The sequence below is a fragment of the Meriones unguiculatus genome, chromosome 12 (genome assembly GCF_030254825.1).
Source record: "Meriones unguiculatus strain TT.TT164.6M chromosome 12, Bangor_MerUng_6.1, whole genome shotgun sequence".
Lineage (NCBI taxonomy): Eukaryota > Metazoa > Chordata > Mammalia > Rodentia > Muridae > Meriones > Meriones unguiculatus.
The window spans coordinates 67,495,286-67,509,050 of NC_083360.1; the positions used below are offsets into that span (position 1 = coordinate 67,495,286).

Below are 13,765 nucleotides of genomic sequence, written 5' to 3' on the forward strand. Positions count from 1 at the left end.
GGTCTCTATGAGTTCTAGACCAGCCTTGTCTACATAGTATATTTCAGGCCATCCAGGGGCTACATAATGAGACCCTGTCTTGAAAGAAAGAAAGAAAGAAAGAAAGAAAGAAAGAAAGAAAGAAAGAAAGAAAGAAAGAAAGAAAGAAAGAAAGAGTACTTAGCTAATTCAACCAGCTTTAATATAATGGATTGTGTTCAGGAGGTAAAGCTCTGATTTTGCTTTCATTGCCAGTACTAGTACAGGTAATACAGACGAATAATGGATGCCTTAATGGTAAAAGATTATATTGTATTATATGCAGTTACATTTAATAGTACCCAGAAAGCACCAGGAGTTGTGAATTCCTTTGCATCCCTCAAGTATAACGTTATGTTTGGCTTTTGTTCTGCATGAAGTCTTAATAGAGATCAGAAGCTAGTTGGGACATGGCCAAGTTAATGTTTACTGGGTTGAATTGGTGCTGCTATATAAAAGAAGTGGAATATAGGGTCCTGTGAAGCCACATATCAGCAAGGCAGGGTTTCCTATACCATTGAGGACTCACAAAGACTTAACTGGCCAGCTTGCCCTGCTGTGGTTACAAGTGGGAAGGCTTATTTAAGATCTTTTATAGTGAAAACCAGTGGGACTTCAAACTTTACTGAGGTTAACTATCCATGTCTGCTTTTAAAATATGTGTCTGGGTCTTGAGATGGCTCACTGTTCAGAGCACTGGATGCTCCCCAGAAGAGCTGAGTATAGTTCCTACCATCCATGTGGTGGCTCACAACCATCTGTAACTCTAGTCCCAGGGGATCTGACACCCTCTACTGGCCTCTTTGGGCACTGCACAATATGGTGCACAGAAACAAATGCAGGCCAATCCATACAGGAACTATATAAATAAATAAATAAGGAAGGAAGGAAGGAAGGAAGGAAGGAAACAGTGCTGGAGATTTGGTGTGAAAGGTCCCACAAGTAGATTAGTCTCACTTGCAGGGACACCTTTTATTATGTTTTTAGTAGGAAGTTGATCATTTAAATAATAGCATAGCAAGTACCTCTAATTTTAGCTGTTACTTCTGAAATAGCCCATTATTGGTAACAGCTTTTATCAAGAAATTCTCAGGAAGTCCTTGTAATTTATCTAGTACCTTTAAAAATATTGGCTTGTTCATCTTTTATGCCGTTAGCGTTATATTTACCCGCTGATTGTGTTAGAGATTGTACTCCATCAAGCAGTTCACAGAGTTATGCTTTAGCTACGCCTTGATTGAACTCTTCCACACCTCCTTTCTTATGTGTACCCCTAGCTGGCTCCTTATACCTCCTAATGTAAAGAGTAGTGATGTCCTAAGAATCCGTACTTTAAATATGTTTGAATGTTAGTCACCAGACTGTAGAACTGTAAAGGAGGGCCGGAAGACATATTCCTTCCTAAGCATGAATTTCAGCATTTGTTCTGTTTAAAGCCCCTTCTGGGATACGTCCTCTTCTTTAGAGAAGCGGTAGCTCACTATGACTTACCCCTCACCCAAGGTTATGATGATGGGGCATGAGAATCTCTCCGTCTCTGCCCCAGCTTCTGTTACCAAGCAGCTATGCTCCTGTGTAGACTCACAGCCTCCAGTGCGGAACCATGCTGCTGCTGCCTTTCCCTCCTCCTCCCTGAGAATTTAATGCATCTGCTATGGCTGAGTAACTACTCACTGGATATCTGCCTAGTATGGGCTGAAGATGTTAAATCATTGTATGTGTTTTGTGAATTTGCAGTCATATTATTGTTTATCTCAAAATGAAAATCTAAATTTGAATTTTCTGAGGACATATTCATTTCAATATTTGTAAATAGAGGATGATTTGCCCATTATTTGTTTGTATTCTGTTCTTTTTAGATATTTACTATTTTACCCTCATTTCTTTAGCATCCCTCTACCTACCACCCCTCCAACCCCCCCCCCCCCCAAATCAACTAAGACAATATGGAATTTTTTTTCTGGTAAAATAACCAGTAGTGGATAAACTTTTAGGTCAAAGACATTGATTTTCTTCTGACTTAAAGTCATTAAAAATATTCAGCGGTTTTAAAATTAAACTTATAAGATCTTAAGATAGTCTTGTTGATTTCTGAGGTTAATTTTAGAAGTAATAAAGAAGAGCTGATTATGTATCCAGGGTTGAGATAAATATGGTGTAACCCGCTTGGCTTTGATTTAAGTGAATGTCATTGCATTCATCAAAGGCTGTTTCTCATTTTAACTAAATTTATGCAATACTTGACACATTCTGCATTACACCCCTCTGCTTGTGCACAGACTCTTAGATTTTCATAGGTTAGACACAGAGAAAGGTGGTTTAAAGGTTGTCTGGTTAGGAATACACAGTGAAGTACTTTGTAAGCTAAGCTTTCTCATATTCAATTTGAGGAAGCTTTTAAAAGTAATTTGCCATTTTTAAAATCCTCATTTCTGTTGAGCTTTTCAACAAAGCTTTTCTATAATTGGGAGGTCTTCTGTGTGTATGCTAAGGATGTACTAAGCTTTCCCTGAATGTTTTAGCAGCTAATGTGATACAATTGCCCAATTTTTGTAACTTCAACAGATAGTCTTACATGCAAGTGCTTTCTGAGCCTATTAAGTTGCTATACACAAACCGGAGGGAAAGATTGGTATTAGATAGTTGGAGAAAATAATTCTTTGAGAACTGAGCAGAGGAGCAGGAGTCTCAGCTTAACAGTTAAGAGCACCCACTGCTCTTCCAGGGGACCTAAGTTCGACTCCCAGCACCTACATTAGCTGACACTCACGTCAGTGTGAAATTAGACAATTTAAGAGGGATGGTTGGGCCAGGGTACACTCTTTAGTGGCTTTTAGAAATGTCAGTGGCCTAAATACTGCCACTCACTTTGTGTAATGTCACTTGCTGGAGCAGAAGGAATGGTCGGGACACAGCATGTGCAAAGTGATTGCACCCCTTCCCTACTAAGGAACCCTGGAAGCGCTTGCTTGTTTGGTCCACTTTGCACAGCAGTTAAGTCTCCTCACATGGAAGGACAGAAGCGGTGGTTTTTTTTTTTTGTTTGTTTTTTGTTTTTTTCCTCTGCTGTTGCCACCCCCATGGTCTCCTTCTTTGCTTTCATTTTAAACAACTTTTTTGAGATGTAGTTAAAAAATCATAGGTCTCAGCCATTTAACGTTGACAGCTTAGTGCTTCTAGAATGTATAAAGAGACTATGTGAGCACATTCTTCCCAGAAGAGCTCCTGTTGGTTTGGTGGTCATCTTTACTCCCTTTCTCTCCAAGCTCTAAACAGAAATTAATCTTCAGCCAGGCCTAGTTGCACACACCTTTAATCCCTAAGGAGGCTGAGGCAGGCAGATCACTTTAAGTTCAAGCTCTACAAAGTACCGGACAGCCAAGGCTACACAGAGAAACCCTGTCTTGAAAAACCAAAAGCCAAAACCCAAACCAAAAGTTAATCTTTCAGTATCTGTGAATTTGCCTTTTCTGGACCTTTCTTTTATATGGAATAATCAGAATATGGCCTTTTATTAATGACTTCTTTTACATAGTCTTTTCAAGGCTCTATTGTATGTAGCTGTATCTCTGTTTTATTCTCTGTTTTTCATTTTTTCACTCCCCCAAAGCAGTCCTCTCTCTAGCACTTAATAAATAATTTCATGTCCTATTATTTTAAAGGAAGATTCACTTGTAAGAGAAAACAGGAGGTTTTATTAATCTCATTTAGCACAGTGATCTCTAATTTCATTCTCTTTCTTGCAGGTGACATGACTTTACTGTTCTTATTGGTGGACTAATATGCCATAGTGCATACATGACACTTACTCTTTAACCATTCAGCCTGCTGGGCAGCGAGGCTGACTGTAGGAATAGTGCCACAGAAACATGAGTATACAGGGGTCTCTGTAGCAGACCAAAAGGGGGATCATATGCTAGATCATATGGTAGTTCTAGTTTATTGAGGAGCTTGTATACTGACTTGTATCCTCAGTAGTGCATTAAGGATTCTTTCCCCCTAAATCATTGCCAGCATTTGATATGTTTTTAATATTTGCCGTTCTGATTGGAGTTGGATTCATAAAGCAGTTTTGATTTATATCTGCCTAATGACTAATAATGCTGCATACCTTTGTGTTTATTGGTCATTTGTACTTGTTTATTTGAAAAGTGTCAATTTTCCCATTTTTTCCATTAGATTATTTGTTTTTTTTTTTATGTTCAATCTTTAAATTTCCTTGTTTATTCTGGATATTAATCCCTGTTTAGATAAGTATATGGTAAAGGCTTTTTCCTAGTGCTTTTTTTTTTTTTTTGGTCCCTCCACTCTGGCATTTGTTATGAGAAGCACTGGAATTTAATGCAATCCCCATTTATCGTGGTTTATTTTCAGGACTGTTAGAATCCTATTTAACAGGTCATTGATGGCTCTGGAGAGATGGCTCAGCAGATATGACCACCAGCTACTTTTCCAGAAGACCCAGGTTCAATTCCCAGCACCCACATAGTAGTTGACAACCACCTGTAGCTTCAGTTCAGAAGGACCTGCTGTTTTCTTCAGACCTCTGCAGGCACCACTCATGCATTTGGTATACACATACATGCAGGCAAAACACCCATGCAAGTTAAGACAAGAGTTTCCGTTGTTGGGAGATTCATTATCAATGCTTCCATCTCACTGTTCATTGTTGATCTATGTAGGCATTTCATCTTCTTTAATTAATTTTTGCATGTGATATATATCTAGAAGTTTATCCATTTCTTCCACATTAATAAATCTTTTCAAAGTATTCTCCCATGATCCTCTGGGTTTCAGTGGTATCTGTTGCTTTTCCTCTACTCTTTCTGGTTGCTTCTTTTTGTCTCTTCTGGTTTATTTGGTGAAATCTTTGTCAATGCTGTTTATTCTTTAGGTTTACAGTGTTACTTCCATTATTCATCAGCTTCATCTTTGATCTTTATGTCATTTATTTATCATGTATAAAGAAGAGAAGGGTACATGTGCTAGTGCACATATGTGGCTGTCACAGGACAAGTCAGTTTTTTTCTTCCACTTTATGGATCCTGGGAATCAAATTCGGATCATCAGGCTTGTTAGCAAGTGCCTTAACCCATGGAGCCTTCCTTTGTACCCCTTTACTATCTTTTTAAAGTTTTATTTTATTCATTTTAATGATTGAATTATCTTTCATTGTATGGATAAACTTCAGTTTGCTTATTAATTCATAAGCTGATGAATATTTGAGTGTGCTTAGTTGGGCTATAATGAATAATTTTTGTCAATGCTGTTTATTCCTTAGATTTACAGTGTTACTTCCATTATTTCATTATTTACGTTTACATACAAGTGTTTGATCATAGATTTTTCTTTATTTTTGTTATATACCTAGTATTGGAATTTCTGGGCTTTGTGGAAATTATTTTTACTGGTTTTCCAAAGGTTATTGATGCTTAAAGCCAAGAAGCAAGTTAGAGTGACAATGAGCTAGCTCTTTATTCATCTGGTTTTCAGGAATTAGGAAGTTCTAGTACTGCTTAGAATTTCAAAGACAGTTTTCAATATAGACTAAGAAAATTTTCAATAGACTAAGAAAATTCTAACTACAAACCAGAGATACTTGGGAAACTCTGCTTGTCACAACTAAAAGTTTTCTGTGTGCCAGGGCATGTCTGAAAATGTAGCATCATAAATTAATGCCATCATACCCTGTCTGGACTATGTCTGATTGTTGTTTCTGAAGTGTGGCTGGCTTAGTTCTCTTGGAACTAAGTTCTCAGTGTGGAATCTGCATGAGTCTTGTTTTGAGGAGTACACGGGAAGTTAAGTTGCTTTTACATCTACTTGAAGTGAAGATAGCTCTTCTTAGGGTTGAGCGGCTTCACCAGAGTTGAGATTATTATACATAAGAGGAGCATTTGCTGTCTGTTTTCTTTTATCCCTCTGCAAGAATCCTGACTCAGTGCAGTTGCTAATGAAATGGTGCTTTGGGGACCTATGAAGAAGGCAGTCTGCAGGAATTGTTAATTATTTCTAAAAATAACTCCCGGAGACAGGCAACTGATAACGACTAGGTTCTGGCACTTTATGGTTATAGCAACCACTTTTCTGTATTTTGATTCCCTACCCTAATGCTTAATTATCTCCATGTGGACATTATGATGGTGTGTCATTGAAAGTATTAAAAATTTAATTAATTGCCTTACCATTATATGTTATAGAAAATATGATAGTGCTAATTTTACATTCTTATTTTGGTTCACACAAAGCTAACTAATCACAAAGCAGCTGAAAAAAATCTTCAAAATGCAAATTACATACAATAAAGTGAAGCTACTGATTACTGATTGTAGTGTTTTTATTTTCCATAACAACTGCTGCTAAGTCCAAAGAATGTCAAGTAAAGCATTTGTCATGCCCCAGTCTTTCAACCAGAAGATTTTAAGCTTTGTCATAGAGATATAGCTAGGATAACACTTTTTAAAAGTTTAGATTCAATGTGTATGTGTGTTTATGTGGTGTGTGTGTGTGTGTGTGTGTGTATGTATGTATGTGTGTGTGTGTGCACTGTGTGACTGTGTATGTGGTGTGTGTGTGTGTGTGTGTGTGTGTGTGTGTGTGTTTAAGACAGGGTCCGTCTATGTAGCCTTGGCTGTGTCCTAAAACTTACTATGTTGACTAGACTGGCTCTGAACTCACAGAGATCCACCTGCCTCTGTCTCCCAAGGGCTGGGATTAAAGACATGCACCACCATGCCTGTTGTTACAGGAATATATTTTTAAATTTTAAAATTTTCTTTTGCAAAATCAGTAGCCCTCCTGTATACAAAAGACAAAAGGGCTGAGAAAGAAATTAGCAAACAACACCCTTCACAATAGCCACAAATGACATAAAGTACCTTGGTGTAACCCTAACCAAGCAAGTCAAAGACTTGTATGAAAAAAATTTCAAGTCTCTAAAGAAAGAATTAGAAGAAGATATGAGAAGATGGAAAGATCTCTCATGCTCATGGCTTGGCAGGATTAACATAGTAAAAATGGCCATCTTGCCAAAAGCAATCTACAGATTCAATGCAATTCCCATCAAATTACCAACACAATTCTTTACAGACCTGGAAAGAAAAATTCTCAACTTCATATGGAGTAACAAGAAACCCAGAATTGCTGAAACAATCCTCTACAATAAAAGATCTTCTGGAGGTATCTCCATCCCTGATCTTAAGCTATACTATAGAGCAACAGTTATAAAAACTGCATAGTAATGGCATAGAAACAGAATAGTGGATCAATGGAACCGAACAGAAGACCTGGAAATAAACCCACACACTTATGGACACCTGATCTTTGACAAAGATGCCAAAAGCATACAATGAAAAAAAAGATAGCATCTTCAATAAATGGTGCTGGTCTAACTGGATGTCTACATATAGAAAAATGCAAATAGATCCATAGTTATCACCCTGCACAAAACTAAAGTCCAAGTGGATCAAAGACCTCAACATAAAACCAGACACATTAAATCGGATAGAAGAAAAAAATGGGGAAGACCCTGGAACTCATTGGTACAGGAGACAACTTCCTGAACAGAACACCAACAGTACAGGCTCTAAGATCAACCTTCAATAAATGGGACCTCATGAAACTGAAAAGCTTCTGTAAAGCAAAGGACACCGTCATCAAAACAAAACAACTGCCTACAGATTGGGAAAGAATCTTCACCAACCCTCTATCTGACAGAGGGCTAATATCCAGGATATATAAGAACTAAAGAAGCTGAAAAGCAGCAAAGCAAGTAATCCAATTAAAAAATGGGGAACACAGCTAAACAGAGAATTCTCTGTAGAGGAATATCGAATGGCAGAGAAACACTTAAAGAAATGCTTTAACTCATTAGCCATCAGGGAAATGCAAATCAAAATGACCCTGAGATTTCCCCTTACACCCATCAGAATGGCTAAGATCAAAAACTCAAGTGACAACACATGCTGGAGAGGTTGTGGAGAAAGGTGAACCCTCCTCCACTGCTGGTGGGAATGTAAACTCTGGAAATCAATCTGGCGCTTTCTCAGACAACTAGGAATAGTGCTTCCTCAAGATCCAGCTATACCACTCCTGGGCATATATCCAAAAGAAGCTCAAGTACACAAACATGCTCAACCATGTTTGTAGCAGCTTTATTTGTAATAGCCAGAAGCTGGAAACAACCCAGATGCCCCTCAACTGAAGAATGGATGCAGAAACTGTGGTACATCTACACAATGGAGTATTACTCTGCAATGAAAAAATAAGGAAATCATGCAATTTGCAGGTAAATGGTAGGATCTGGAAAGGATCATCCTGAGTGAGCTGTCCTAGAAGGAGAAAGACACACAGGCTATATACTCACTCATATAGACATGTAATATAGGATGAACCTACTGAAATCTATACATCTAAAGAAACTAATCAAGAGAGGGGACCCTGACTAAAATACTCAATCCCCATCCCAGAAGGCAAAGAGGAAGGACATCAGAGGAGGAAGAAAACAGGAAATAGGCTGGGAAACTGCTACAGAGGGCCTCTGAAAGGCTTTGCCCTGCAGACTATCAAAGCAGATGCTGAGACTTATGGCCAACTGTTGGGCAATGTGCATGGAATCTTATGTAAGAAGTGGGAAATAATAAAATCTGGAGAGCACAGGAGCTCCACAAGGAGAGCAACAGAACCAGAAATTTGAACATAGCCTTCCCAGAGACTCATACTCCAACCAAGTATCATGCATGTAGATAACCTAGAATCCCTGCACAGATGTAGCCCATGGCAGTTCAGTGTCCAAGTGGGTTCCATAGTAATGGGAAGAGGGACTGCCTCTGACATAATCTGATTGGCCTGCTCTTTGATCACCTCCCCCTGAGTGGGGAGCAGCCTTACCAGGCCACAGAAGATGACAATGCAGCCACTCCTGATGAGATCTGATAAACTAAGATCAGAAGGAAGGAGAGGAGGACCTCCCCGATCAGTGGACTTGGAGGGGGGGCATGCGTGAAGAAGGGGGAGGGAAGGTGGGTTCGGGAGGTGAGGAGGGAGGGGCTTATGGGGGGATACAAAATGAATAAAATGCAATTAATAAAAAAAAGAAAAAATGCTATTTAAGAATGAGTTTACGATGAATTTTAAATCTTAACATAGGAATTACCAAAGAATCTATTTTCCATGTTTTATTTTCCTCCTCTCTAACATGTCATTGCTTATTTCAGATAAGGCCAGAAATGCCCATTCCTGATGAGATGGATGAAGAGGAATCTGTGGATCTTTCCATTCCTGGCTCTTGCTATCTTAGACTATTGACAATCACAGCTCCTTCGGTTTTACCAGGTGACTCCTATGACAAGCACAGGGCTAGCATTCTCAGGAACTTTGCCTGTCTGATAAACTGTAGGAACTTTTTGTTTGTTTGGTGTGTACATGCTGTAGTTACTTTCTAGCTAAAATTGTAGGGGTAATATACTATTTAAAGATACTTTCTAGTTAAAATGATAGGGGTAATATGCTGTTTTAACCATAGTAAAACCATTATATGACAGCAACATAGAGTTGCAAAATAAGCTTAAACAATTGTTCTCAATGATAACTAGAGTTCATTTCAAAGCTGTTTATTGTGTAAGACAGATTTGCATTGGGACTGAATGTCATTGCTCTAATTAATGCCTCTGTTATAAGCTAAGTAAGAAAAAAGATCTTCCGGTGTTTGAGAGATTTATTTTAAATATTTTATTTTTCATGTGACTGGGAGTTTTGCTCTATGTACCACATGCTTGCCTGGTGCCTAAATAGGGGTTACAGACAATTGTGAGCTACTGCATGTGTGCAGGGACTAGAACTCAGGTCCTCTCCAAGAAGAGCTGCTAACTGCTGAGGCTTCTTGCTTTCCAGCCCAATTTAGTCTTCCATGAAGTACACTAATCACAGTATTAAAGTTTGAGAGCTATAAATTAATGACTACATTATACAAATGTAAATTAATTAATGTTAAAAAATGGCTCCATGTTTGAGAGCTGTAAATTAATGGCTACATTATTGGCACATTATACGAAAGTAAATTAATTAATTTAAAAAATGGCTCAAGGTGGGGGCACTGCTGCACACAGGTGGCATGAGCTCATGAGACAGAAGCAGGAGGATCATGAGCCTGCAGCCAGGGTTATACGCTTGCCCGGCATGGTGGAGTCGAGGCTCACCAGGTCTGTTCAGCAAGTTCCAGGCCTTCCAGGGCTACATAGTGAGGCACTCTCTCTCTCTCTCTCTCTCTCTCTCTCTCTCTCTCTCTTTTAATAATTTTAAGAATCAAATTATGTGGTCATTTTGTTTTGATATAAACTTTATTGGACTGTTAGCTTTTAAGAGGCCTGCTGTGCATGTGTGGTAGTCACACAAGTAAAAATTTCACTGCCTCTATTTAGGTCTTACCCAAGAAACAGGTGATTATAGATGAGATATGGCTTATGGGCTGTGATTAAAATTTTATAATATTAAAAAATTTATCTTCTGATTATTAAGCTGATCTGTCGTGATTCAGAGCTATTCAGTGTTAGCCAATATTTTGCTTTTTTGTTCAAATTCTACGTTGGACATATATACATGCAAACATTTAAGTTTTGAAAAGGAATAAAGGAATGTCCTTGTGTCTTATAACTAGATAAATATAAACCTCATTTAATAAAAGAAATGTCATTATATCTTCTCAATGTAGTCACTGTAGTACATGGTAATAGTAATCTGTAATGTTATTGTCTTTTCCTCTTGATTTCATGACACATAGAGATGCCATAGAAATTTAGCCGAATGTGTATTGTTTATTTATAGAGGAAAGTTCTGTCTGTTTTGCACCCTCTAGTTAGAGCAATCTCCACAATGGCATGTAGCCAAAGACACCATGCTTTCATTTCTTCCCTTCTTTACAAAAAGCCTCAGCGACCTGTTCCCTGTTCCTTTCTTCTCTATACTTCCCATCTCATAGCTCCCTGGGAGTCTTAAGACCCTCCAGGGTTAATAGTGAGCAGGAGTAGGAAAATGCCTTGTTACACAAATTTCTCCAGTGTCCTAAAACAGCCATGGCCAATAGTTCATTTGGAATTTTCAAAGGACTTTGTGCCCTTTGCTGATCCCTGCGGCCTTCTGGTCAGAGGAAGGGCACAGGCGCATGAGGAGCTCTTTTGAGCACTAGTGCCCTGTGCTAGTGTTTGTACTCCACCAACTGTGGTTGTCTGAGGAAGTCCGGTCATTGGAGTCAGGTTGGCTGCGGAGGTATAACTGTCTAACTAAGGTATAACTATGTATAACTATAGAACAACTGTTCCATTGCTGTAGACAATGTTTTGCATTCTTCTGTGGTGCTTTTCCCTCATTAATGGAGCACTGACAGAGAAACTATAGGCGGCAGCCATATGAACAGAGACTAGAAGTGCATGGGGTGTGTGACACATGGTACTCAATAGTTGCTGCTTCCTCCTCCTCCTCTTCTTCCCCTCCCTCTTCTTTTCTTTTTTTTCCCCTCTTTTTAACAAACTTATAGTTTCTGTTTTTAAAATTTTACCTGTATGAGTGCTTTGCCTAGATACGGGTAAATGCAGTGTGTGTGTACCTGGTGCCTATGGAGGACAGAAGAGGGCATCAGAGCCCCTGGTGCTGGAGTTACATAGAGTCGTGTGCTGACATGTGAATGCTGGGAATTGAACTCCCATCTTCTACAACATCAGAATGCATTCTTAACCACCAAGCCATCTCTCCATTCCCTAACATCGAGCTTTTTAGAGTTTTAGCTTAAAATTGTTTGTCCCATAGTTCTGGATTTTTCCATTTACTCTGAGTTTGTGAACTTTTGAAATTAGATTATTTTTTCATTCCGCATAGTGTACATAAGATCCTTAACCTAGTTCCTTTTGCTAATTTTCTTTTTAGTTGTTGGATGATATTTCAGATATAACTGCAGTGTTAACATGCTCACCTTGTTGTCCATAGATTTCCATTTTATTTTCAAATTCTCACCTGGTCATGTGTAAGGAAGAGGTCAAGGCCAAGCTACAGAGAGCAGAAGAATGCTAGCTGTGGCTCAGTTGCTTGGAAAGACGGTGTTCTCTGTAGCGGCTTCATTCAGGTGTTCACATCTTATCCTTACGTCACATTTCCAGGAGGCCATTCAGAGGCTTTTATTGGCCACAAAGCTTGACAGGTAGACAGCTTACCATTGCTGCAACAGTGTTCTTGCAAGTGTGTCTCTTTTGACATGTGTGCTTGTCCCTTTTGTCAGAACACAGTTCTTGAAGAAGCATGAAATTACCCTCTCTTACCAAAGTGCTCCTATTTTCACAATCACATGACCTGCACACGTTTTGAAAAGTCTGTACTCAGACTGAGCTTGGAGCATTCATACCTATGCCACAGTGCTCAGGAATGGGAATACATAGCCTGTGATCACATATCAATCATTTGTTTAGATGTTATATTCATCAAGGTCATTATGAAAAGGGGGTCATGCTAAATGGAATAATTGAAAGTTTAATAAAGTGATTCTTTATAATTGTGTTTTCAAAGTTTATGGAAATTCATTAGATATGATGAATCATCTGAGAATAGCTAAGATCCTTTGGCCTGTGTAGGGAGGGAGAGAGACATGCGTGTCACAGAGCTGCCTAAGGGGAGACAGCCCTCTGAACAAGGGTACAGGCAGCCTGTAGTAACCTGTTGGACAGTGTCTAGGAAATAAGTTCTCTGGCTTCACTGCTGTTTCACCCTTTGATCTCCTGCCAGTGCCTTTCATTGGTCGAAACAATGAACAGCCTGCCGATGCATTTCTTAAAGCTTAGTTTTAGAGGCTACATAGCAATGTTGAGAATGGTAGAAGGTAAGTGTGGAGAAGTCAATAGAAACTGTTCCCAACAGGTGTTCTCAGTCCTGTGTGTGTGTGTGTGTGTGTGTGTGTGTGTGTGTGCGTGCGTATGCGTGTGCATGTTTGTGTAGATGTGTGGATGTTTATATAGTAGAGGTTAATATTTTGTGTATGTATTGTATGCATATCTCTACATATGTGCATTCATGTGTATACATGTGTGTATATGTGTATTTTATGTACATCTTTACATATATGCATGCATCTGTTTAGAGCAGAGGTTGACAATGTATGTGCGTGTTTGTGTCTGTATATCTGTCTGTCTGTGCATAGACCAGAGATTGACATTGGCTGTCTTCTTCAATTGCTCTTTTCCTTGCTTTCTGAGGAAGAGTTTTTGTGTGTACCTGGGCCTTGCCATTTAAGTACACTGTCATCTATCAGGTTGCAGGCATCCTCTGTCTTTGACTCCCAAGTGCTGGGATGGCATGTGTACACTGTCTCACTTGGCCTTTTATGCAAGTTCTGGGAATCATGCTCTGCCATGTACTTTAGCAACTGAGCTACTTCACTAATCCCTGTCCATACTTTGTGTAGCTAAGGTTGTCTGTATTTAGGAGATTATGTAGAAGTATAGAAGGACACTTTATCGATGTGCCAGTGAGCACTAACTTTAAATCATGGGTCCTTGAGGTAGAAATGTTATTAATGATTTTGGATGTGGCATGATGGAATCTTCCCTTTCTATTCCTATTAGAGGAACATGTAGTAGTTTTTCTTTTTGTTTTTCCCACTGTGATTTGTTTAGCTTTAATGCTTTGTTTTTATTTCTGTATTGGGCAGCCTCTAGTGGTCCTTGTGGAAATGACATCCAAATATGAACACATAAGTCTTACCAGTTAT

The 13,765-nt window shown here is 38.9% G+C and overlaps 1 protein-coding gene across 3 annotated transcripts in view; it reads left to right on the forward strand.

Annotated features, from left to right (window-relative positions):
* Positions 1 to 13,765, forward strand: part of Focad (focadhesin) — a 315,631-nt gene that overhangs the window by 202,611 nt on the left and 99,255 nt on the right. For all 3 annotated transcript variants that reach the window (XM_060365822.1, XM_060365823.1, XM_060365824.1), the window contains one exon: positions 9,234 to 9,351. In XM_060365822.1, the coding sequence (XP_060221805.1) occupies positions 9,234 to 9,351 (118 nt within the window). The remainder of the gene's footprint in view (positions 1 to 9,233; positions 9,352 to 13,765) is intronic.